The sequence below is a fragment of the Epinephelus fuscoguttatus genome, linkage group LG8 (assembly GCF_011397635.1).
Source record: "Epinephelus fuscoguttatus linkage group LG8, E.fuscoguttatus.final_Chr_v1".
Lineage (NCBI taxonomy): Eukaryota > Metazoa > Chordata > Actinopteri > Perciformes > Serranidae > Epinephelus > Epinephelus fuscoguttatus.
In genome coordinates this window covers 16,045,965-16,073,606 of record NC_064759.1, presented here as the reverse complement: position 1 = coordinate 16,073,606, position 27,642 = coordinate 16,045,965, and the positions used below count along the sequence as shown (strand labels likewise).

Genomic DNA, 27,642 nt, shown 5'->3' with positions numbered 1-27,642 from the left:
ACCTCATGACATTTTCAATCAAGGTCAAGGAAAAGTGTTTACAAAAAGAAATAGGACCTAATTTTTTGACTATTCGACTGCAGCCCATATTGAGTAGCTTGTAGTCTTCTTCTTCCCTGTCTAGCCGGCACAATACAGCATATCTTGGCGTGTTACTGCCACCTACTGATCAGTGGAACAGTACGACACCACTGGTAGGACTGTCCATCACGTCACCAACTTGTGTGCACATGCAATAAATAAAGCAGGGACACACTAACAAAAAACAAAAACAGCTCCATGGTGCTACTAGTGTCACAGTCTGTGCCTTTCCTTCATTCCTCATGTGTCAGCTGTTTTGTTTCCTTTGTTTCTTGTGGTCCCTTGTTTGTCTCTGTGTTTGGGTGTTGCTCTCATCAGTCCTGTTGCCAATCAACTCCTGCTGCCAATCTACCTGTTCACCTGTAAGCCATCCACCAATCAACCCCAACAGTACAAATGCCCCGGCTCTGCAGTCCAGACTCCACCAGATTGCACAGTCTACCTTGCTGTACTAACTACGGCCTATTTGTCGCTTATTGCTTTTTTTCCTCTTCGATTTATTTGCCTAAACCTTGTTTCTCTGTGTCTCAGATCCACTTCTTGCTTTATTGAAAATAAATCAACAACTAGAGGTTTAAAACTTCACAGGGTACCTTGAAGATCTGTAAACACCACAATCTTATTTATTTTAATTTCTATTTTAGTTATTATTTTTATCCATTACTTTTCATAAGATCATTTTGTGTTAGCTATAATTGCGTTTTATTTGATAGTCACAGTGGAGAGAGATGCTGCAGATTTGTGGTATGTGTGCCCCCAACTAGTAGGCTACCAGAGCTCCCCTCATCCACCACTCTTATATTCTGACTGCATTGTATTTCTGTCCTTTGTCTGTTATTGTGAAGCATTTTGTGACATCAGTTCTAGAAAGGTGCAGGACAGGACAGGACAGCTGATGAGAGAGAAATGTCACCTGAGTTGCGATGTGGATTGGGCAGGGTGTGTCCACTCAGCTCTCCAGCGTGGTGGGATGGATGGAGGAACTGCTGCTGGGAGGCTAGCAGGTGGGACGGGTGGTACAGGCTGTCCAGAGAGTGGAGGAAGTTCACCTGAAGGAAGGAGAGAAACAGGGAAGAGGAATGTGTAACTAAATAATCTAGAGTCAAATTTCCAGCTTTCATACAAATACTGTTGGAACTGAACTTCCATGCTCAGATTTGAAGGACATTTATCTTCCTGTCAGCATCAGAGGAGTTACTGTACGTGAATGATGTTTCTTCTCACCTCCAGAGTCAACTCATTGCTGGTGTATCTGCCATTCATCTCAGAGCAGGACAGGCGGAACCGCCTCTCGAAGCGGGCTGAGCCTTTGGCCAGTCGGTAGCGCACCGAGCGTAGGACGTCCTCATACACAGAGATGGATTCGGCACCTGGAGGAAGCGCCAAACAAAAAAAGAGGACAAAGAGTCAATACCGAGACAATAACTGTAGACAGAAGGAGGAGGAGAGAAAAGTAGTCCACAGATACTTATTGACAGCTGGGGGGGCTGTATCAGATGGATTACTTTTCATTTTTAGGTCATTGGGAATCTGTTATATCAAAGTTTTAAAGGCACTGAAATATGGATATGGATATAGGAGGTCTTACATAAAGATTTTAACATGTTCTGCTTAAAAACAGTTTTGTTAATTTCTGAGAGCGTTTCTGTTTTTTGTTCTTTTTTCATAGTTTTTAACAAGGTGGGACTCGTTGGAAAAAGAACCATATCACATATTTGTGTGCACCAATCAGAATTTATCTATTTTAATTTGAAATGTGATGACAGTTGTGGGGCTGTTTGTGTCTGTCTGTTAATAAATCCAGGAAAGACCATACCCACTCCATCCTGATAAATCATTTTAGCAGAATTTATGACTATGAAACTGTTTTATGAGTTTTATGAATATTTAATGCTGTACAGAAAAACTTCAGAGAAACACAAACAGACAATAACAGACAATTTAATTAAGGTTTTCTGACATATTTTGTACCATCTGTTTCATGTTGTTTATGTGCAACTCATTGTAATTGCTGCCATTGCTCCCTATCTTGGCCAGAACAAGACATTTTTAATGTTAAAAGACATATGTCACTGTTGGAAGGATGGTCTTTTCATAAAACTGGGCTGTCTGTGCCATAGAAAGACACAAATACTTTTGAAATTGGAGCTATATAAAGAGAAAACAGGGAAAAAGGGCTGTGGTATTCGCTATTGCTCAAGAGAACCTACAACTACCAGACTGCACTGCACTGCACCACACCAGACCAGTAAACGCTCCCACTGGTGGGTCATAAAATGCAAGTTGTTCAACTGAAAAGCAATATGGTAGCTGGCCAGTAACTTGAAAAAAGAGGGAACGCCGCACACTTAGCTGCAAGTAAAAAAAGGAATTTTATTTAGGACAACGTTTCGGCACAGGGCCTTTGTCAAGTCTTAACACACATGAGACACCAAAAGAAGTGGCTGATAAAGCCTTCTGTGAGCAATCAGCTCACCTGGTGTACACACCTGGTCTGCATTTGACACTAATCACCTGCATGTTTGACAGCAGAGAAGTGAATAAATCAGCTGATTGCAAAACTCACATCAGAGATCAAACATCACAATCCATATAAATACAATTCTATCAAAATATCCATTTCAGAGAAGAAAAAGGAAGTATGCAATACAAAAAATTCTGCACAGGATCCCAATGGACACAAAAAAACGCAGATTATTCCAAAACAAACACAATATACAATACTTACAAAAAAGAAGAACAGATCAGCTGCACATCAACCTATAAAAAGGCATCATTAGCAATATAAGTTGTACCTGGTCTCTGTCACTAGAACACTAGACACTATTTATCTAGAGCAAAGAGCTATAGAAAACATTTCAAATCGTAATCAACATTCAGACCATTTGGTGCCAGAGTGTTCAAATAGTGTATGTAGAAATGTTCTCTCCTAGATAAGAGGTTTTCTAAATTACCACCTCTTCTGGGGAGGGAAACCTTCTCAATACCTATGTATTTCAATGAAGCAATAGGATGATTAGCTTCCTCAAAATGAGCAGCCACAGGATAATTAAGATTTTTGCATCTGATGGTACTACGATGCTCCGCGATGCGGGTTTTTAATTCCCTGCTTGTTTTGCCTACATAGGTCTTACCACAAGGACAGGTAATCAGATAAATCACAGATTTTGTGTGGCAAGTAATGACCCCTCTAATGGGGATAGATTTACCAGAATGTGGATGTCTGTAGGTACTACAGCAGTAAGTATAATTGCACTGAGCACAAGACCCACAGCGTCTGTTACCATCCGGGATAGGTATAAGTAATCTTTGGCTAGATTCCAAAGTGAGGGCCAAATCTGATCTTACTAGATAGTCTCTTAGATTGATACCACGTTTAAAGACCACAAGAGGGGGATGTGTATAAATTTGATGAAAATTAGGGTCAGACTGAAGGATGTGCCAGTGTTTCTTAATGATACCTTCAATCTTCTCAGACTGTTTAGAATACTTGGTGGAAAAAATAATAGAAGATTTTTTATTTTTTACTTTCCTCTGAAACAGATCTGGTCTTGGACTAGCGTTGATACGATCCACAGCTGAAATAATTTGAGTTGACTTGTAACCTCTCGCACCGAATTTTTTCTTCATCTCAGTCATGTTTTTATCAAAAATAAAACTGTCTGCTACATATCCTCTTAACCCTGCAGAATTGACTGTAAGGGAGGCTGTTTTTTAAAAGGAGAGGGTGAAACGAATCAGCTCTAAGTAGACTATTGCGTGCTGTAGGTTTAATGAAAAGGTCAGTGTAAAGTGTGTTATTCTCACGTATGATCCACAAATCAAGGAAACTAATACGATTGGAATCAAAATCCATGGTGAACTTAAGAAAATCAGAACAATTATTTAAATAGTTGAAAAATGTTTTCAACTGATCAACACTGCCTCGCCAGAGAACCCACACATCATCAAGAAAGCGTTTCCATACCACTATGTTGTTTTTGAAGATGATATTATTGTAAATGTACATCTCTTCAAAAAAAGCCATGTACAAATTAGCAAAAGAAGGAGAGGAGAAGAAGCTGGCCAGTAATTACCAAACTTTTATTACAGTTAAACAATAATCTAAAATATGTTTCTGAAAATATTTTAGGTGAGAAAAAGGACAACAGAATCATGGATCATATTTGATCAGCACTACTTAGTTTTACTGTTTGATCTCAGCTTTTTAAGCCTCTATTTTTGCAGTACAGGAAACAGCATGGTACCGACTTCCTGTTCACAAACGTTCATATTACAGCTAAACAGCGCACCAAAACGTGTTTTTGAGGAAATTTTAAGCGTGAAATATGCAATACAGTAACAGAATCTTGGTTTATATTTGATCAGCACTGCCTAGTTTTGATCAGTTTGATCTGAGTTTGGTCTCCTTCACATTTCGCTCCTATACTCTTTGTGTCTGAGGTAGCGGCGGGCATACACAAATGATGAAGTACAATCTGTAGTTCAAGCAATGGCCCAAGAGCCAGTGAAATTTGTGTGGACTTTCACTAGCGTATGAGCAGGGAGATCTGGGCGCTGACAAGATGCAGGAAATTTTACCACAGTTAATTCATACGTACTATCCACACCTTTAATGATTCTTTTCTAATCAAAGACAGACAACAGTCGACAGATATAAAATGCGCAGGATGTGTTTTGGCACAGTACCTGTGATGGCAATATAAGCAGTAGTATTGATGATTTCCAGTCCCCTCTCTCGCACAACATCCATGTCAACCAGAAGCTCCTCCCTCTCTGGGTTTAGCTCCTCCCCCAACGGCTGGACCTCACAGCCATCCAAAGTGTGAGCCACGGCATCGGACATCAGAGCTAAGAGAGGAGACCACAGATAGTCTCTTACACTCATTTCCATACACAGATACTTGAACATGTGCTAAACAAACATGAGAAATATTCCAAATCTCCTTCAAGATGAAACAATAGAGTTATTTCATGACTCACCTCCACCCTCCATCCCCTGTGCAGCCGTGTTGACAGCATGAGACAATGAACAGACGATCCGGAGCTCGGGGAAAAGGGGGACGCCACGGGGACCCTCAAACTCAGGGGCAGGACGAGCCAGATGAGGGCCGACCCCAGACAGAGAAATCTGAGGGGCGTCAGGCTGCAGAACCACCAGGTATCCTTCCAGCTGTTTCAGGGACAGGCAGCTCTCCTCGTTGAAACATCTGGCAAGGAGAAAAGAAGTGTGTGTTGTCAGAGAGGGGAGACAAAAAGAGACAGAAAGTTTGCAATTTTTTTGTCACACTGGCAACATGGCCCTAGGGATGTCAGTCTGTCAACTGTCCCACCATGTTGCTTCAGACTGAAATATCTACTATCGGATTGCAATGACATTTTGCACAAACACTCCTGGTGTCTAGACGACAAATCCTACAAACTTTGATGACCCCGTGAATTTTCCTCAAATGCTACTTTGAAGTTGACATTTTTGGTTTGAAGTAAAAAATGCCACAAAGTGCTGAATGGATCAATATAAAATTTGGGGTGAAGGGGGGGAAGTACAACAGGATGAAGTCTAACAGCAAGATTGGATGGAATGGACAGTTAAAAAAAGGATTATAATTGATGCAGCAGAATCGGAGAGATCGTCATTTTTATTCCAGACATTCTTCTTCCTGATGCCTACATTACCCACAATGCAACTCGACCGCACTGCAGAGATTCAGGTGTGTTATACTGGTAGCAGCTAATGTAGCCTTGAGCCATAGACTCAAACAGAGATGAGGAGTGGGCTACAGAGGTCTGGTATACTCACTTTTTTCTTACTGTACACCCACAGATTTTTTTTTCACTCTTCATCCCCGACCGAGACATCACTTGAGGATATTTATCAGACTTTGCACAGCTCCCTCCAGAGCCACAAAAGACTTTAAACAACTCCCCAAGACCTGTAAACATACTTTGATGTGTAAAACGGGCACAGTTCTCCTTTAACTCTCCATCTAGCGCTGACATCATATCAAAATTTTCATCTGATCAATATAGTTGCAAACCTTATGACCTTCCCATCAACCTCAGCTGTACTTTGTGTTTAGAGATAATTAGTAAATGTTAGCAAGCTTGCATGTTAAACTAAGATGGTATATAAGATAAACATCAAAATGGATGTCGCTGTGAGCACGTTAACATACTGATGTTAGCATTTAACTCAAAGCACTGCTAGCATGGCTGCAGGCTCTTGCTTTCAGAGTAGCAACGATGTGGCTGAGTAATGTTGAGAAAGTTGGCACCGTGGTTGACGAAAAGGTCTAAATTCAGAGAAATGGTTTCTCCCTAATTCCACCATGACTGTATTTAACTTTGGTCTGAAAATAGCAGATGTCTAACCACAGTAGCTCCGCTGTTACAAATTTAATTTTCCTGCCAGAAAGGGAGAGCAAATCAGATTGATGACAGGCTGCTTACATATATTTATTCATCTGCACTATAATTCAGCATCACATTTGAAAGGGGATTAAGCAGAGTGTGTGTGTGTGTGTGTGTGTGTGTGTGTTACATTTCCACTATCAGAGTTAGCAGCTGCTTCTATCGGCCTCTCCAGAAGGGCCTGCTGTTCAGCCATCTGGGTAACTCCTGGCCTCAAATCAGTCTAATCTTCACACACGCAATAAAACACGCTGGAGGAAAAAAAAACAACAACTCCGGTACACTTGAGCAGAAACCAAGTGAGAAAAAAATCTGTCCGTGACCTTGAATCGCTGGGATCTTAAAAACAAAACCTCCAGCACAGAGTTGTGACCTGGTAATCATTTTAATCTTAAAAACATGGACCAAAAAACAACAATCCCATAAGGCAGTAATATCTGCAGCCAGAGACTCTGATAAGATCTGATTTGTTGGCAGGCAGCTAGTTTTAGTATAAATACACAATATACCACATAGTATGTGCGCTTGACTGTACTTCCCGAGCTGAATTAATATTTCATCAGCTAAAAGTGACTGCTAAAGCCAGAGAGCCAGTTCGCAGTTGTTAAGCATGGTTGAGCACTGACCCGGAAATGGAGTTAGTGTGCTTTTTATTTTCATGGCCAGGTGATTCAATGTGATGCACACTGAACCAGGGATTCAGAGTCTTGCACTGTCAGTCTGTCTGACAACAATAGGGATACAGTTTCTATTTGATGGTGCGATACTTTTGAAAATTATAGTTTATCAATTTATTCGACAGGAGCGACACATTTAGGCACTATTACATTTAAATAAATGCAACTGATGCAATATGTATGTGGGACTTCTGTCATGGCTAATTTGCAGACCTCGTCCCTGGTTAAGCTTTTGAGGAAAAAAACACACACTACAACACCAATACAGGCACAGACTTACTGTAAGACAACCAAACAGCCACTACAAACAGTCATTTAAAAATGACTAAAGACAACATTTAAGAAACATTTATGTGTAAAAGAACTGGACAGCCCTAGAGGTGGGGACCCATTCATTCCTATAATAGTTACAATTAAATTCCTGCAGTTTGAAATTACCCAGATCATCTGCATTTTGGGGCCTGTAAGGCAAGTGTGCTGGAGACTTCCGACAGCCCAAAGCCCGGCCCTGTTTAGCTCTTTGCTAACTTGAATGGGGATAAAATGATTCAGCCGTGCAGCTTTTTTAAACTTTCCAAATGTTATCACACCAAATGGATCAAATTCTGTTAGTGAAACAAGTCATTTCATGGGGGCTGTGACGCTCAAAAAAATGCATCCACTGATTTACAGGCACCTCTTTCACATTGTAAGTCTATGGGAAAAATCTTTCTGGGTCACATGGCATCACTTGATGGACCTGAAGGTTGTAATTCCATGTTTGGCCACTACAGCCCCGTTTCCACCAAACACTTTCAGTATGGTACCTTTGGAACCAAAAGTAACCCTTCAGATATGGTACCTAGACCTTAGTGTTTCCACTGCAAACAGTACCCTTAAATGTGGGTGGGGTTGTTGTCACTCACTGCTCCGTCCAGCACTCTCTGTATAACAAGATGATGACAGACAGGAATCATTTTTAATTGGTCTCCACTAAAAAGGCAAACAGTTTCTGAAAGTTAATCCCTCAAGAGCTGCAGGTAAAACCAGGCAGAATTAATTTTGTACCTGCAGTTTACTTCGTCAAAGCAAATGGCTGAATGAACGAAAAGATAAGATATTCTTCGTTATCTCTCGCTTTGATGTATTCCCTCTATCATCATCTCTTTCGTGCCACACCGGTCCTTATCACAGCTGAAGCAAGGTCCATGTTTGATGAGTTCAATGTCAAAGGAGTAAAGCAGAGGCAGCAGAGTCCAGACAGTTGACACTTCATTTGACAGCCACAGACTGTTTGAGGAAATCATTTTCATCTCACATCCTATCATTTGTGATGTTCAGAGATTTAAAGTGTGATAATTTACATTTGGGGTGTCACTTTGCTTCTGCATTTCACAGAATGACTTTCAATCAAAGGACGTGTGACACAAGTTAGTTACCATGTTGTCAGTAAATACCAGGGTGTGCTTTTGCCTATTGAACTATTGAATATTTTGTTGTGGTGAAATCAGTATCTCCGCCTTCTCTATGACTGATTTTTATCTGTATGCATGTTGAGGTCCACCCACAATAATAAACAGAACCATTTGTGCATGTGTGTGTGTTTTGTACCTGAGCGAGGTGGTGAGTTTGAGGGGTCGGACTCCAGGGGTGGCAAAGCGTAGAGAGTTCCTGTAGGTGACCTGCTGCACTGCGCGGTTAAAGCTCTCGATGTCGTCTCCCTCCAGCACCAACACTGACTGGCTGGGGTTCACATGAACCTGCAAAGCCGAAACAGACGCTTGGAAATCTATGTTTCCGTTCATTTACATAAAAGGACATCTTGTTATGGAGGTTTTACAAAGGGAAACTTTAAAAAGGGTTTATCTTCTTGAATCTCATTCAATGCAGGTTCTTTTGAAGAGACATCAGAGCAAAGATGTATTAATGTTGGCAGGCGTATTACTTTTCACCTCTTTGACACACATTGAACAAAAATGTTAAACATTTTACGTGTAAATGTCTCAAAAACACCAAACCACCACTAGGGGAGGTTAGACACATTTGGCAACACACCAACATCTCATGTTGCAATTAGAGGACAAGATTACATTTTTTCAAGTGTGGTCCCCATGTGAAGATGAAGGTTTTGCTTGCTGAATTAATTCCTCCCGTTCAGTCTTTAAGATCTGTCTGTCATCCCTACACAACACATATGAAAAACAGAACGATGCGTGCACAGAAAGGAGGAACCCGAGCGTGAATATAAATGAAAGACAATGAAGGCAAATTAGATTCAGACTTTCCTTCTAGCAAAACTGTCATGTACTTATTAAACAAATCAAAAAGGTCATTTTAAAAACTAACTCATATGCATTAAATACTGGATATAATGCAGTCAGTAAATTTCAAGCTAATAAAATGTATGAACTTGCAATTAAATAATTTAATCAATTAGATAAATAAATGAATAAAAAGTGTGACCTTAAAGTGACTTGCAAATACATAACAAGTGATGATGTTACATGTGAGATTTTTACTTCTAAAATAAAAGCCAGACCTTTTTGAAAACAATAGGAATAAAAATGATTTTTAAACCAAATGAGGGAAGTGGTGCAATCAACCAAAGAGTGTCTTTGAAATTGGTTGCATGAGTATTGTGATATTAAAGAGATTTGAATAAATGAGGTTAAAGGAGTACATAATTTGACACTTCCTATTCAAAAACAGAAATACAACTTTTTTTTTTGAGTTTTTCTGAGTTGATGAAATATTTCAATTTGTAAAGAGCATTTTTGAAAAGTCTGTTATAATTTTGTGTGCTTTGTACTTGTATTTATAATTAAATATAATGAATATTTTTTATCTTCTAAGATCAAACACTATTTAATATTCTCAAAAGATGATGGTAATGTTGTTTGACATGCAAAGAATTGTACAAAAGCACACACATCCAGATGAGAAGTACTAAGCGCTATAGTCTGCGCACTATAGTTACTTGGCATTAAATATGTATTATGTTCATGGGAGTATTATCAAGTGAAGTGGTTCCCAACTGGTCCAGCCACAGGGTCCAGATTTGTCCTCAGTCATTAGTTCAAGGTCCACACAGTTTAAAATATTCAGTGTCATACTTGCATTTGGCCATGTCATAGAGGTAGTTAGCTGTCTCTGTTGAGTAGCTGTCAAGGTTATTTACTCAACCTACAGCAAGAAACGGCACTTCAAAATATAAGCTTTGTTCTGCAAATTCAATGTACTTAAACATAAAGTGTGTTTTTTACATCTGGAACCACTTATCTAGTGTGCAGACTCTCATGTTGTTTTCTACACGCCTATACTCATATTACCATACCATTAAGTAGGCCAGAAAAAATATTTAGTATGTTCCAATACTTAGCCTACTATGTCAAAGACAGTGAGCAAAAAATACCAGGATGTCTTACTACATGTGGTAAGCCATAAGCCAGCATGCTTTTCTGTCTATTCTGCATGGGATTTTGTATCTTGATGATGGTCAAAGTTCGTATGTATGTACTGATAGTAAAGGGCTAGTAGGGCTAGTATCTATGGTGATCAATGAGTCACATGACTGATCACCGCCTGAGTGAAGGCCAGATGGCTGTTAACATTTATAAAGCATGGTGTACAGAAGAGTAGTGTGGCATGTTTTAATTTTGACTGTAAATGTTACAATAGGGGATAAAAGATTAAATGTGTGTATCTGAGACATGCGTTCACTCTCTCTGAGCATCCTCTCTCTCAGCAACTTGACATTCTGTGGTTCTCTGAGGCATTACCTTCATGCCTGAGCCCAGAGTCTCAAGGTCTCCAAAGTCCAGGCCCTCCCTGCAGGCGTACAGACACTCCACCACACTGTGAGGCTCCACACTGCCAGGACGCACCGTCACCCCCGACAACAGGCCATGATAACCGCCCACATACTTTACTAAAGACCAGACAGTCCAGTATGAATACATATTATAACACCACATTTATATTCTAATGCACATAAATAATATACAACAACAGTGACACAGCAAAATGACAGGCTGCACACCACAGAGTGAAAACAGGGAGGTCACCTGAGTCTTTACCCTCTGGGATGGTGTTGTTTAGTATCTCCTTCTGCTTCTCTTCAGGCTCTGCGAGGGAAACAAGATGAGGGGCACAAAGGGGAATAGACAAAGAGAAAACAGTAAGGCACACTGAGAGAGATATTTAAATGTAGTGAGGTATGAAAACAAAGTGAGAGGGAGCCTGAAGGTGCCAGAGGTTGACGGGAAAAATAAAATAAAGAAATAAATGACACGAGAAGGCGCAAGTGAGAGAATGCAAGCAAGAAAACTGTTGATGATATTCAGAAAAGCACCATCTCCTCATTATCTAGCAGCAGCTGCTGCCTCGCAGCAGAGCAACTTCCACTGTGGATGTGAGTGTAACACTGCGAACGTGTGTGTGAGAGTGTGTGTGTATGTGTGTGTGTGTATTTCACTGCTAATTGGCAGCCAGAGTTTCCCATTTTACCCAGCGATTCGAGTGTAAGTGGCTGATAGCTGTCTGGCCCTCGTGTTGTTCTGCTGCCCTGAATAATTGATAAGTCAGTTATATTATTAGCCCTCAAAGACAAAATGCATCAACCAAATTATAACTGAGTGAAATGAGGGAGTGAATGGCACGAGGCAAAATGTCTCGGCAGATTGTCTGAAGATGCCTTACGAGGGTTTGAGTTGCCGGTGCTCGTGCCAGAAATGGCAGTCTGCTATCTTTGCTGATGTGTGATTTAAATGACACTTCATTGACGGAGGAATGCAAAAGAGGCGGCAAACTGCACAATTGCTGCTCATAGCATTTATGCAAAAAGAGGAAAAAAAAACAGGATTTCTCGCTCCCTGCTTGCATATATTTCTGTCAGAATCCATCATTAAGCTGGAATGAAATGTATGTCAGTTGTGTATTCGCTGAGCATAAATTTCAGTGTGTTACCCCAGCATGCTCCGATGAGCATCTTCTGGTGGGGGGCGGGGTTGGGGATGGCTCCATTGTCGTGGATGAGGGCGGGGTCGAAGGTCACACCATCAACATACAGGGTTACTGAGGGAAACTGGACACTGAGGGAAAGATGATGCCACTCGCTGTCACACACCTGTTGGACAGAGATAACACAGAGTCAACATGAGAGCCTCTCCCAGCTGATACTGGGCGAGAGGCAGAGTACACCCTGGACAGGTTGCCAGAGACTGACATCCGAGACAGACATCTGAGACAGATAACCATATGTGCTCACATTCACACTTACGGGCAATCTAGAGTCACCAGTTAACCTGCATGTCTTCGGATTGTGGGAGGAAGCCGGAGTACTCGCAGAAAACCCACGCTGACACAAAACACGAAAACTCCACACAGAGGGGCTCCCCCACCCCAGGGTCCGAGCCCCCCACCCCAGGCTCAAACCTGGAGCCCTCTTGCTGTGAGGTGATGATGCTAACCACTGCAACACTGTGTCGCCTACTCTAGTAAAACTGTTGTAGATGAATGTAGAGCAACATATGTGTTCAATATCCAGGTATTGTAAATGTATCTGGTGTTTTTTAGTGATTATTGTCTTAGATATTATTATTTCAACATTTATGTAACGGGAATTAAAGAGAAACATCTGTATTTTTCTACCTGTACCCTATTTTTCTGTCTTTTTGTATCTAAGTGACTAATGGAGACAATTTTTGAAATTGGTCCAGTATATAGAGAGACAGCTGCAACAACGGCGGTGAAACAGGCTGCAATGTAATCCCTACAAGGATTTGTGCATCATCACTTTAAATCCATTAAAAGTGTTTTTTTTGGCCACTGACAGGCTCTGATTGTTATTATAAGTGTCTAACAACATCATGGAAAAGACGCTACAGAGCAATGAAAGTTTTTCGTACCCTTCACTTGATTTAGTCTGTTTGTTACTGTGTGAGACCAAGTCTTGCTCAAGGAGAAGTCTCGTTCTGAAATCTCACGAGAGGTGACTTGTTGCAGGGAAAAACAGTTGAAACATTAGTGAGAGTTGGAGAGAGGAGTGCCAAGTTGGTTGGAGTACAGAAAGCGAATCTTGGGGTTATTTAAGACTTCCAGTGGCTTGGCTGAAGATTTAGCTAATTATGACAATGTGCAAAAGAGATTTTGAGAGATTTCTCCTTGAGTGAGACTTGGTTACACACACTAACAATTCAGTTCAATTTAATTCAATTGAACTTTAATTATCCCAAAGGAAATTCTTGTGCCAGGGAATGCTTCAAATTACAGTAACACGAAGTACAGTAACCACAATTTTAACGATTCACATCCAGCACCAACCAGACAACTAGTGGGTTCCTCGGGTCAGGGTCACTCACTGGGCCCAGTTTTAGAACAGTATAGTATTACCATTACTAGTATTACCATATCTGGTAAAATATACAAATATACAAGATAGGAGTGTTTTCAAGGAGCAAAAGCAAAACCCAGTGCCTAATAGAGTAACCATAGGAGTAAGATAAGTACAACAGTTAGTAAAAATGAACTAAAATGGTGAAAAAAACCCAGACTGCTCCTGATAATCGATGTTATATTGCATGTGATGTAACAGTGAGAAATAGTATTGCACATGACTGAGAAACTTATATTGCACTACTACTATTAACAAGTGAACATGATATTGGAGAATAATAATGCACATGATGTTGTGAAAAATATTTCACACAGACCAGAAGGACCAGATCAGTGAAAGTTAAAGAAAAATGTTTCATCTCTCAGTAGGGCGCTTTCCATAATAATGTCAGACATTTATAATAACAATCTGAGCCTGTCAGTGGCAAAAACAAGCAATTTTAATGGACATAAATTGGTGCACAGTTGCCAGTAGGGATAATATTGCAGCCTGTTTCGACGCTGTGGCTGCAGCAGTCTCTGAATATTTGACCAACCTTTGTCACCAAGATCCAAGGATGATGAAAATAGAGTCCAGGTTGAAAAAAACTTAAGTTTTCCTTTAACTTAGTGTATTCATTTTTAATCATTTTGAAACTGTTTGTCCATTGATATCTATGTATATGTTTAATACTGGATATTTTTACTTCTTACATGTTGCAAATTCAATAAATATACTATTAAAAAAAGTACTTAAAATATTATTCGTAAAAAAACTTGTGCTGCAGAGAAATGGCTAGAGGGGCGGGTATATCAATATTACATTATTGTTACTGCTGTTATTGATGTAGCTGTTGAGGAGCTAGATTTAACTTCAGTTAGGTAGTTTAGTCCAGTTATTTTCCAACCAAAGTGTCACAGGGTAAGTCTGAGGGGTTGTAAGATGAGTAATGGACAAGGAAATATCTTTGCATTTTTGTGAATTTTTGTATCATTTTATGTCTTTTGGGGTCAAACAGGTATTAAAATGAAAGCATCTGAGAAGTTACAGGGGAAACGTCTCTGCTGGAAACTGCAAACAACTCGTAAACATCTGAAACGTGACAAAAGGATCCCAGCTAGACACTAAATGTTTGTTTTCATAAACTAGTCAGGTTTCTGGTGTAAATCTCGAAAGTAACATGTAACTTTAGCTGTCACATAAATGCAGTGCATTAACAAGAACATGATAATCCACCACTCGTTCCCGAGCTTTCTTAACAGATATCGGAGGGAATACAAAGAGGAAAGACAGGGAAATCATACAGACAGAGGGGCAGAAAAGAAAGGGGTAATAAGATATCGTGGTTCAGACAGAGGGATTTGACAAATCTTCTCTGTATCTGTTCAGTATCCTTTAATCCATGCTGCTTCAATCTGTCTGGGACCAGTGGCGTCAGTCACAACAAACCCACCTCACCCCCCAGTGTGCTGTCTGAATCATACAGAAAATCTGTTCATTTGTTTCCTCTTGCCCTTAAACTTTTTCAGTTCATTTCGGTGTATAGTTCATGTGAATTTTATCCACACAAATATGAAATTTAAAAGTATAGGAGCACTGTGTTCTTACATTTGTATACGTATGAACAGAAGATGGTTGCTTGGTAAAATAGCAGTGCCTGAGGCAGACATAACACCTTACCACTGCATTTCCTTCATTTCAGCTTAATTTCAAAGGTACAAATGCTGAAGACACGGTGCAAGTGAGAACATCAAAGCTAAGTGTTGCAGCTCCCCCAGTACCTGCTCCAGTTTCCACAAGAACTTGACGGGCCGTGCGGCTGAGACGTCGGGCCAGTAGAAGAGAGAGAGGCGGCAGCCGTGGACGGAGAGGGAATAGTGGGAGAAGGAATCATCTGTAGAGCAGAGGAACAGAAAATAATTGGTGGGTCAGTGTGGTCTTGTCAAACTGTCTTCATATCACCAGCAGGCGCTTCTTCCGAGAACAACCTCGATAAGACATAAAAATGAGTTTAATATAGATTTTAATCTCTGTTTTATCTTTCTCACTTGTGAATTTTATTACTGTTTCTACCCGAGGGGAGGCTTGCTGAACGTGCTGCTTTTTTAGCGCTGCCCCTACAAAGTCATAAAGTTTAAAAAATATTCACATGATGCACACAATATTCTGCCTGGCCCAATTACAGCGGTTTACTGTTCCACTGCTGCTCTCCACTTGGCTGCTCAAGTGGAGAGCAGCTGAGGGTTAAGTGTCTCTCTCAAGAGCACCTTGATAGTAGTTGTTGAGGCTATAAACAGCTTTACGTATTTTTTTTTTTTGTTTCTTTCAGCCTTGGCTTTCTCTGGGGATTTGAATGTGTAACCTTCAGGGGGTTTAAAGGGATAGTTTGGATTTTTTCAAGTGGGGCTGTATGAGGTACTTATCCATAGTTAGTGCATTACATACAATAGATGGCAGTCAGCATGTCCCCTTTTGGAGAATCAGGCAGGAGTGCAACCATGGAAACTAAGCAATGAACTGCTGTGGACAGGGGGGCAGCAACAAAACGTATTTTTGCCACCTAAAAAAATCAACATCAGTTTAATTGTACTCTATATTTCAGTTAAATGGTCATAAATTCATGGAGAGAAAAGGCCAGCACATTAGGGAAAGAAGGGGATTTTGTGACACGTGGAAAAATGTTGTGGAAAGAGTGGCGCCCCCTGGCATTTCAGAGCATATTACAACAAACAACGCACTGAGCGTAAATGCCTCTGAGCATGTTAGCAGCTTGCCTGCCATCTACAAAGGCTCACGCCACAGTGTCTCATCGAGTATAAACAAAGCTTCACACACCATTCTTGACAGTGCTGCACACAATGGTCTCCTCCTCCTTGCGACTTCCTCTGGTCTGAGTGGTCGCAGGCTGGATGTTGGCACCTCCCCTTCGCATCCACAGCTGCAAAGTGAAGTGGTCACCGGACAATGCTGACACAACCGAATCTGGCACCACAGCAACGTGATTGGATCCATTAAAGGAGAAGACCAAAGATGAATCAGAGGAGGGGAGCGTGGGCAGAGCTGAGGTCCAGTTGGCAGCAGGAGATGGAGGTGGGAGGAGGTCAACTTCGCCCCTGACAGCACCTGATGAGGAAAAAGTGAGAGGGGATATTAATAAAACATCATCCCACCGTCTTAATATTTACATTTTGAGGAGTAAACTAGAACTCACCACACAGCCGTCGCACAGATCTGTCAGAGTAGCTGTCTCTGTCGCAGCCCTTCCCAATGTGGCCGGTCTGGAGCTCTACGGTGGCCTGGATGTTCCACACAGTTTCCTCGCAGGTCTCCAGATGCAGGCTGGGGAAGAGTGGGATGCTACCTGACCCTGGTGTGTACTCTACACGCTTGGTCCATCCTAAAAAAAAAAAAAAAGTGCAATCACAAAAAAAAGTGGGGAAAAACAGGCCCACACTTATGAAAAGGCAGAGTCCTGTAATGGTCCTGTTATGGCAATAAGGTTCTTCAATTAATTTCATAGTCTGTCGTATTATTTACCTGGAGATGGGGGCAATTGTAACATCTCAAACTGCACCAATCAGAACTGAGACAGAACCACAAAACTTGGGCACATCATCTGTGACAATCCCTCTCAAGACAAACTGGTGTCACTGACTAATTTTTTTGGTATGAAAGTAATCTTTTCATCTACAGTATTTTCCTCACACTGTCGTAACATTTAATGTCTATTATTATACACCAGTCTAGTTTTGATGACCATTCTGCTGTCTAACATTTGATCTCTGTCAAATGTTAGCTTTGTTGTTCCTAGCCAGCAAGGTTGGTTGTGGCATGGGTGGTACATTTGGCTGTAATTTTAACGCTGTGTAACACCTCTTCCTAGCATACAGCAAGCGAGCACAGTCTGTCCAGATGCACTACGAGAGACAGCAGCATTCTACATTCTACTTCAAGCGATCGTTTATTGCTATTGTTGTTTGTTGTTTTGTATGATTTCATTTCTGTTTTAATTGATATGAATGATGGTTATTTGTTTGCTAATTGTGTTTTTTTTTTTTTTTTTAATGTCTTTGTTCATGCTCGGCATCATTGCAAATGAGCGTCTCCCTCAATTGTTTTCCTGAGTTTTAAATAAAGGTTTGAATTAATGAATGAACATTCAGTGAGCCTATTGAGCCCTGATCGAGCCTAAGGTACGGCTTGCTGTTACCAGAGTCAATGCAAGCGTTTTTTAAGCAAACGACATGTCCCTTCTCCTGTTCCCTGATGCACAGAGCAGATTAGGGTATCTTTCATCAAAATCATCAGAAGTGAAACAATGTGATGTTCACTTGTCCGCATCATGTTCAGTGGGGAAGAGGTGTTACAATTGACCCTGACACAATGACAATAGTGTCTGACTTGGCAACATCAAAATACATATTTTTTCCTAATAATTTAAAGGTCAAGTGTGTAAGTTTTTGGAGAATTTAGTGGCATCTAGCTGCAAGGATGGCACATTACAACCAGCTGAAACTTTTCCAGGCTGGAATTCCTTCAGTGTTCAGTGTTCAGGTTCTTACTGGGAGCTGCATTATCTCCATAACAAACAGACCATGTGATTAAACTGGTAAAAACACTGAATAAAGCAGTTTAACGTTACAAATCTGTGTTTCTCCGATGTTGTTTGGTATGTTGAAGACGGCTGCTAGCCCAGCACTTGCTAATGTGTGCTCACCTTTTTTCTTTGATAAATTAAGATCAGGACATTCAGGAGGTTTTTAGCCAGGAGCCGAATCATCAGAGGTTTCTTTCTCTTCAAAACAAACGGACCCGGTGATTTAAACCGTTAAAAACACTGAATTAAGTAGTTTCACATTTAAAAAATCTGTGTTTTTCTGATGCTCTTGTCACAGAGGGATTCCCCCCGGTCTCCCCTACATTCTCTCATTATGATATACATATTTTCAATGTACATAAAGCTGAATAAATGTCAGGCAAGACAGACATACTGTGCTTAAAGGAAGAGGTCAGACAATCCAGAGGAAGTGTAGTAGTAGTAGTAGTAGTAGTATCTATGATTCCATAAATATATATTATCACAGTTAAATTAATTGCCTTCCCTTGATATTACTTTCAGCTTGAGCATTACATCTTTAAAACTCAGCTCTTGACAGGTGATTCATTCAAGCCCACGCACATTCCAACTAAAAGTGATAGATTTGACTAATTAATTGACTGAAACACATCTCTGTAGTCGCGCAGCAGTTATCCAAGCATGACAATCGGGACAGAAAGAGAGAGATGTGTAACATTGATTACCGATCCAGCCGGGTTTGCAGGACGGCTTGACTGTGACGACAACCTGGGCATCGGCCTGAGCGCGGTTCTTTCCACAGTCGAAGGCAGTCACCCAGAAGGTGTGAACACGCTCGCGCTTCGAGTCCAACGGCTCTGTGTTCTTAATGTTACCTAGGAGACGGAGACAGAGACAAAGAAAGACGGGACAAGAAATGATGAAACACGAGAATAAAAGGGAAACAGAAATAGCAGGCTTAGTCATCAACAACAAGCTTGCGTGATTGAAAGCCAAATGAACGCTCATTGATAAAGCCTCTTTCGCTACACGTACACAAAAACAGAGCCACTATCCTGCTCCATGCACTACGTCCAGGAATAGAAAGTGAAAACAGAGGAAGACAAATTGCACAGAACAGAATGAAATATGAAGGGTTTTCCTGTTTTTACAGATAAAGGCAACAGCGAGCAACTGCGATGGGCTGACAGCGCTCAGCATGCCAGCTGACAGACAATAGGTAAGACAGAAGATGGTGTGACATGGCAAGAGGAGAGACAGAGGGATGAAAGAGATAGCGGTAGCAACAGAGAAGACAAAGTGAGGAAAAAAAGAAAATAGACAATGACAAGCCCAGAGCGTGCGAACAAGGTTGGAACAAAAGGTCTCTGTACCAGTCTGATCGAAAAAAGAAAGGAGCTGCTCATTGCTCTGCAAAATCCTCCAAGTCCAGGAAGATTCTGCAGAGTCATACTAAAACAGGGTCCTCTTCTGCTGCTGTGTCACATTACAATTGATCTCCCACCGACCAGTCAATGGATACAATTACGAAAAAGAATTTAGGGAATCTACAAGCAGCCAGGAACAAAAAGGATGTTATATTGAACTGAACAGCTGCAGACACGTTTTTGCAGAGACAGAACAATAGTCCGCCCACACAAAGTCTATTTTAACATCTTTTGGCTTCTACCTATGCGAGGAATTAAGTACCTGCAATTCTTAATACTCTGTCGCTATGCAGACATCAATACTCCAGCAGCGTCTGCTGTGTGTGTGTTTCATGTATTGAGGGCATCCGGAGTTTAGGAGTTGAATATTGAATTTAGCAATAATTCTTGCAACCAACGCCACACAGCAGATAGCGCAGACAGAATATGAGGATAATAATGTGGTGACTGGTGGGGATATTGTATTTCTGTAGCAGACAGACAAATATTAATAGGTCCATGAGTCCGACACCCACTGATTTACTGCGACAAGATAAAACATATCTCACCATCGTTGTCGATAGCAAAGGGCACATTAGGAGTGATGATGTCATAGAAGCAGATCTGGCTGTACTGCGGGGAGCAGTCGGCATCCAGAGCCTCCACGCGCACGATTCGGTCAAACAGACGTCCTTCTGGGACTGAAGCCTCGTAGCGACGCTCGACAAACACGGGGGAGAACTCGTTGACGTCGTTTACACGAACATGCACGGTGGCCCTGAGGGAGGGAGGAGTGGGAAGCAAAACACAAGGAGAGAGAGAGAGATGGATTATTGTAACAACAGCAAGCAGAAGTGAAACAACAGTCCTCAGATAGTGACTGTAATTACTGTTTAAATATTCAGTATTGTCTGTTTGAAACAGGGTGTCTGTTTGTGGCAATTAAGACCTCACATTTCAAATCTAAGACTACTTAATGACTTTTAAGGTATAATTAAATCAAGGACATTTCAGGACTTTTTAAGGTTCTCCTGACACCCTGTGTTTTTGGGAGGATGAGAGAATGGACTCACTTGTGGGATTTCTTGCTGTTGACTCCATCAGGTCCCTCTCCGCAGTCATAGGCCTGGATGGTGAAGCTGTGCTCCCGCTGACTCTCACAGTCCAGCGGCTCCTTGGACCGAACCAGGCCCTCGCCAGTGGAGCGGTCCAGAACCACTGCCTCAAACTGGACTGAGCCTGAACCTGAGGGGCCGTTATGAACCCGGAAGCCACAGATTTCGCCTGAGAGACGGACGCAGGAAGAAAACTCATCATATCAGAACAGAGCAATAAAAACAAATTATAGACACTATGAATCAAATTCTAAAAAATAAATTGTCTAAGATATGCATTATAATAACTTCAGATTACCTTTCATCACTCTCTTATTTGGAAAAAGTCATTAATGCTTTCATTTTCCTTTGATTACTGTGACACACACTTTTACCTGCTTGAGATACGAAGGCTGCAGAATGCTGCAGTTTTAACAAATAAGAGAGATTATCAAACACCAAATTAACCTTCTGTGCATTGGCTTGATTTTAGAATAGTTTTTACTCATTACTTTTAAAGCACTCCAGGTCTGGCTCCAGCTTACATTTGTGTGGCCTCCCATACCTGCACACAACTGTATATCCTGCTGCAAAAACTCTGCAGTCTGGACACAAAACTAAAGATCATGTATTTCCCCCAACCTTTGGAACAGCCTCCCTTTTAAAATTCATCTTGCTACCTCGGAGATTCTGTTAAATCTCCACTAAAAACTCTTTATCAAGTATTGTTTCTGTGCCCAGTGTCTTCTTCTTCTTATCATCCCAATCATTTACGTTATCTTAATGTTTTCTTTCTGTTTCCTTTTCTAAGATGCAGTTTGTAATCCTGATTTGAGAAGTGCTATTAACAAGAGATGTCCCGATACCATTCTTCCTTCCCGATACTAATTTTGATTCCTGTACTTGCATATTAGTCGACACTGAGCCCTGATCCCATACATCATTTTATCCAGGTGTGAGACTACTTTAAAGTTTATCAATACATCATGTGGCATCAGATTGGTACATAGACTTGTACTTGCCTATACCCGATCCTGCATTTTAGGCAGTATTGGAGGCATTTTCTGTGACATATAACTAGAATTTCAATCAATCAATAAGCCCTCAGTCCAGTCCAAATGTCCACAATCTAAGTGGTTGTGCTGTATTGACATGGACAAACAAGTCAGAAGGGAGCTTCCATGAGAAGGGAAATAATGATGTATAAAATGTGACAGTTTATCCTAATATTCAGTCGATTTTAAGTCATATCATCCAGACCTTTTCAGAAAATATTAAGAGAGCAGACAGATATCTGGAGGATTCCTTTAAGTGGCACTTTATCTCATACAATCATTATAAGGACAGAATAAAATAGATTGCAGCTGAGACCCAGAATAAAACCATATTAATATACGAGCTGATCTTCCCCGGCTGACATAAGTTGAAGGTAGGGAGGGTTTCTTGCTCAAACAGCTAATTTCCTCTTCCTTCTTGACACGAGCCCAATAAATTTCAGGGAGCGCTGGAGTAACTCTAGCCGACCTGTTATAATTTGACTGAACACGGTTATTTCCAGGACTGCAAACATGATAACCTTATTTCATCGGGCTGCAGAGGCAGGAGCGCTGCTGCTCCTGCAATGAAGGGTTGAATTACACTATGATGGTCTAAAAATAGTGGACTCTGTGACTGAATACATTGCCTTTAATATTTAGACTAGTCTACTGGGAAATACGGCTGGAAATGGAAGCTGTGTGACAGCTCCAAACTTCTCTCTCTAAAAAAATCAGCGTCATGTTTACTATTAAAGCCAAAGCAAGGCCTGGTGAGATAATTTTCAATTTGGCCTGGCGATGTGAATTTCAATTTGGCAGTGCGAGCACTTGATTTGACCTATTTTTCACAGCAGCCAGTTCTGTGGATGTTCAGGCGAATTCATGGAAAAAGTTCAAATAATTTTTGGGCATTTTTCTGTGCCAGCCCTCTCATGCTATATTCTCCCATGCAGTTGGTGTTACCAGCGTAGTGTAGTGGAGCATCTTTGTCCAGGGCAAAGAGAGGGGGGTTGAGCAGCACGGTGTTGTCGTTCTCCATGACAATCCCCTGGTACTCTGTCTCGATCCATGGCTTGTGCTTATTGGCTGAACGGCACAGAGAAGAGACCGAAGAGGCTTTGGGTTAAATGGAGCAATTAGAAGGAACCAACGTGTCTATTTTTAACACTCCATTATGGGGCGAGGACATGGTGAGCATGAGCGGAAAAACACACAATGTATATGTGACCACAAGGACACTGTTTAATCACATTCACACCCTCACGGACTTCCCCTCTTTCTTCCTCGCTCTCCATAAAGACCTCCTCCTCTTGTTCACATGAAGCGCCTCTCTGCACACCTTCCTGGTTGGCAGTATAATTAAAGCCAGCCAGATCTCACCTTATCACACACAGAGAGCTATATTGCTCATATCAATCAGCCAAACTGGCCTGCCACAGGCGGCGCACAATAACACGCTGAAAAAACAGCCAAGTCCAAATCTAATGCCTGAGGTTTACTGTGAATTTAACCTTTAATTGCGAATTAATTATTCATCCTTGTGCTGAATGTTCTGCGCTGAGTGATCAAAGGGCAAGTTAATGAGCCAGAAGGATGACGATTTTACACCCCAGCAAAGAGCAAAAACAAAAGCCTCAGAGTGCCTACCCTCTGTTGTCCTCAATCTCTTTAACGCTGAGGATACAGAGTTTGAAAATCAGACAGAGGCATAAAACTTGTGTTTAGCAATTGCTTTGTTGTCTTCACAGTGAATTTTCCAGAAAATCTGACTGGAACTAATTGCGCCGAATCGTATGTGAGAGGAGGAAAATGCTGCTGGTTCTGAATCTGATCAAACTTCTTTCTCTTCAAAGACAGGGCTGCGTACTGCTTGAAATTGTTCGATTATAGAGCCAATAGGATTTTTTTTAAAAAAACCTCACTGCAGAATATAAATGTGTTTTTCTCAGTGGTGGAGTAAGTTCAAATACTCAAGCACAAATTCTACAATGTGAAAGGTACTTTATTGGGGTATGTCCAACTGATGCTACTAGAAATTTCTACTCCACTACATTTCATATTGCACTTTTACTGACATTTATATGGCACGTATTTCCACTAGTTAAAATTAGCTCAACCAGCTACAGTATTAAAATGCTGCATAGACAGCAACACATCAGTAATAATAATCCGAAAATTTAATACACCACTCTGACAAAAGCTATTCTTCTGTCTAATGAGTATTAGTTGGAGCTAAAACAGGGTGTTAAGTTGCTCTTTGGGGGAAAAAAATTAAGTACAATTCAAATGCAGGACTATTATCCGGAGCTGGATATTTTTTCATTGAGGTAATGCTACTTTTAGAGCTGAAATGATTCAACGTAATTAACCAGCCCACAGGAAAATAATCATCGACTATTTTGGTAAATTACTAATCGTTTAAGTAAAAATAACCAACTTCTCAGATGAGAGGATTTGCTGCTTTACTTTGTCTTATGTGACAATAGGAGAATGATTCTGAGTTTTTGTTCATTTGGTAGTACAAAATAAGCAATTTAAAGGCATTAACTGGCCTCTAGGAAAGTATAACGGGTATTTTTTAACTATTTCCTGACTTAACAGACCAAATCATCGAGACAATAATCAGCAGCTTGACCAAAAATTAGAATAATTGTCAGCTGCAGCTGCAGCGACTTGTACTTGAGTAAAAGATCTCAACACCTTTTCCAGACAGAAGCAGCTGTACACGAATAAAACAGTCTGAAATTGGCAAAATTATGATTTAAATAAGCAAATATCTGATCACAGAATATGTAAAGGGCACAAATGTTACCAAGCTTTCGATTCTCGTGTTTCTCTACCATTAAAGTATTGAGGATCAGCCCTAATCAGAGATATTCATCCTCTCCTCTCAAGGTCTAGCCTGACACCGTCTCCTCCTACTCCTCCTCCTCCTCTGTTTCTACAGACCTCTTCCATGTCTCTTTTTTGGTCATTTATCTCCTGCCCTCTGTCCCCTCAGTTGATCTCTCCCCTCCCTCCTCTGCTCTGCTATATAGCATTAATCTGAGCATCAGGCCTGTGGATTACATTCGGGATTACAGATTGAAAGGCATCCCATTCCATCTCTCTCTGTCTCTGCTGGCACTCTTCCCCTCTCTGTCACTCTATCGCCCCACAACACTCACCCACCCCCCCTCGTCTGTCTCCCTCACACACGTACATATATATATGAGTACACACACAAATGCTCCGGTATCTTGCGCTTTTTCCTTTTCCCTCGTGACACCTGATCTCACGTACCACCTCTCTCTCCACCACCACCACCACCTCCTCCTCCTCCTCCTCCTCCCTCCTTATCAGCCTGCGTCTTTTCGGCCACGTCCTCTCCTGTCACAGCTCCTTCTCCTCTGTCTCTCCCAACAGTTCCCCCTTGTCTATCTCTTTCTCCCCCCTCGCCCTCTCTCTCTTCTATGTTTCTCTGATACCCCATCTCTCCTTCAATCTCCTCGTCTCCCCTGCATCACTCTCCTCTACCACCTCCTTCTCTGACATTCTCTCTCCACGCTGTCTGTTTCATTCGCCTTCCCCCAGCACGATAATCATTGGAACAATGATGTTGAATCAGAGTCATGGTTACTACCCAGGATGATAAATCTGCTACAGAGGAGGAAACAGATTTATCATCTTCTCAGAGTCACAGCACTGGTGAAAAACAGGCACATGCACAGTGGGTCACGCAACACAAAATGTTAAAACACACACACGTATGTAGTCTGTTTCTGTCATGAGGGAACTGATGTCTAATACACTCAGGAGGGAAAGCAAAGAGTCATCAGGAGCAATTCAGGGCAAAAACAGCCATGGCCCCGCACCCCCGAGCACCTTGACAGGTCTGGGTGCTCCCATGGCGATGTCAACCATCAACCCAACACTTCACAATTAATAGTCAATATGATGAGGAACTGACCTTTGTTGCCATTGGCAACCGAAGTCAAGCAAAGGAGGAAGAAGGAGAGAAAATTCATTCTGTCCATCTGAGGGAGGAAAGAAAAGGTAAGGGGGGGGGTAACAGGGTGGGGTAAGGAGGAGGGGGGGGGGGGTACAGTACATGCATCAACAACTGATCAGCACAGGAAGAGACAGGTACAGTAACACGACAGAGGCAGATCAGGCCTATCAGATACAACTCAAGTGTCATGTATGTAACCTTTGGAGGCCTGAGAGAGAACCCTACGTGATGAACTCAATCTGCATATCCACTCTGGGTGAACAAACCAATAATTGCTTCTGCTTTTCCCTCAAAATCAGACTGACACGCTTCCAGATGCAGAGCCTAGAACAGCCTATGGAGCAGGCACATACCTGGCCGTGAGTGTGTACTGTATGTAGGCTATGCATGTGTGGTTTTGCATGTGGCTGTGTGGGTGTTTTCCCATGTTTTAATTGTGGTTTATGATGCTTTTTAGAAAAAAATGCAGCTGCTGTCTTGGGGCCACAACTGAAAAATGAGTCCTTGGGGGGTTTTATGCTTCTCATTGACATAACAAGCCTCTACGTTTTTCCATTGCTGCAGTCCTTGGTAGGCTACAGGACAGCACATATATTGTAGATTGCAGTTTTTAAAACAGGGGGAAATATATAGCAAAAAAGCCACCGTGTGTTCACAGGTTGTTCAGGCTACACATACATCCACGAGCAGAGGAACATGCTATGCGACAGTAATCAGCCGATTTACATTACAGGCTGGTATTGACACACATTGTCAGCCCGGGCTCCATGACTGCCTTAGAGCCATGTTGAGAGCTCACACCGGAGGAAATGTCGCAGAAAATGAAGGTTAGCTTGAAGCAAGATTAGACATTACCGTGGTGAGTTGCGGTGATGCTCCTGGTTGGTACCCAGCCTCTACGCTCGCAGCATCCGCCTCTCACGCCCCTGCCGCTCGGCTCGGCGATCCCCCCGCAGCAGGCTGGGAACAGACCTCCAGGTAGAGGAGAGGACACACAGAGGCTTTACACAGCAGCTAAGGAATTCACAGGGTATGTGTTTGTGTCTGTGTGTTTCGGTCTGACGTTAGACTCGGTGATGAAGAGTGAGGAAGATTGGGAGACCGATGGATGCCCTTGTTTTTTCGGCTCTATACGGAGGAGAAAAAACGGTGGGAATATTACGCTGCGTCCCCTCCCTCTCGGCGTTTCTTAACCCGCCCACACTGCGTCCTTCTCCCTCACTCTCTATCTCTCCGGCCCCCACCAGCTCTGTACCAGACTGCTGCTCTGGCTGTTTTTTGCTGTTGAACGCACATTCACAGTGACTCAGACCTCAACACAGCAATTCATCTCATCACGTTTGTTCTCAGCTCTGGGCCTGCTTCAACACTTGCACCCTTCCCTCCTTCCCTTCTCTAAAAACACACCAATTCCCATATTTCCCACTGCTCAAGCTTCCCTCCATCAGACTGCAAAATGACGTCATATCACCCCTTTTTTGCCCTGTGCTCATGTCACACACATGAAAGCAATGGGACACACACACACGTACACACACACACCAGAGGCCTTGCTTGAAATGCAGCATTTTTAATGAACGTTATAAAATTGTATTTGAAAATCACTCCCCATCCCCCTCCCAAATCCATCCCAAGTTTTTCCTTCTTCTTCTTTGTACATTTGGTAGGAATAAGGCAAAAAGTAGTCTCTTGAAATAGCAATTCACATCAATTAATAATCACCATGTCATGTATAAATATTACCAAAACAAAATCTGGGCTGTTGCTACAGTGAGGTTCGTCCAGTCCATGTGTGTCAGCGTTGGCGAGAGGACGGCGGCAGCAGCAGCAGCACCAGCAGTAGTGCTGGGCCTTCCTCCAGCATGCCATGGATCAGACAGTACAGCCAAATCCCACCCCTCAAAAAAAATTTAATTAAACAATATAGAGGCATTCCCACAGTGGGATGGGATGCTTCTACTTCACACTCTTTTTAAACACCGCCTGCTGTTACAAACAGAAGAGCAGGCCATAGGTG

The 27,642-nt window shown here is 41.8% G+C and overlaps 1 protein-coding gene across 1 annotated transcript in view; it reads right to left on the bottom strand.

Moving 5' to 3' along the window:
- The window catches only part of clstn3 (calsyntenin 3), a 30,454-nt gene extending 3,306 nt beyond the window's left edge, over nt 1-27,148 (bottom strand). Inside the window, exons 1-17 of the mRNA XM_049583588.1 lie at nt 26,481-27,148; nt 25,584-25,650; nt 22,598-22,720; nt 20,577-20,787; nt 20,073-20,281; nt 18,823-18,972; nt 16,733-16,918; nt 16,357-16,644; nt 15,303-15,415; nt 12,114-12,273; nt 11,213-11,272; nt 10,928-11,076; nt 8,760-8,908; nt 5,065-5,291; nt 4,771-4,932; nt 1,306-1,451; nt 995-1,130 (exon numbers count right to left, since the gene is read on the bottom strand). Of these exons, the coding sequence (XP_049439545.1) occupies nt 995-1,130; nt 1,306-1,451; nt 4,771-4,932; nt 5,065-5,291; nt 8,760-8,908; nt 10,928-11,076; nt 11,213-11,272; nt 12,114-12,273; nt 15,303-15,415; nt 16,357-16,644; nt 16,733-16,918; nt 18,823-18,972; nt 20,073-20,281; nt 20,577-20,787; nt 22,598-22,720; nt 25,584-25,650 (2,536 nt within the window). The 5' untranslated portion in view covers nt 26,481-27,148. The remainder of the gene's footprint in view (nt 1-994; nt 1,131-1,305; nt 1,452-4,770; nt 4,933-5,064; nt 5,292-8,759; nt 8,909-10,927; nt 11,077-11,212; nt 11,273-12,113; nt 12,274-15,302; nt 15,416-16,356; nt 16,645-16,732; nt 16,919-18,822; nt 18,973-20,072; nt 20,282-20,576; nt 20,788-22,597; nt 22,721-25,583; nt 25,651-26,480) is intronic.
- Nucleotides 27,149-27,642: the final 494 nt, after the last annotated feature.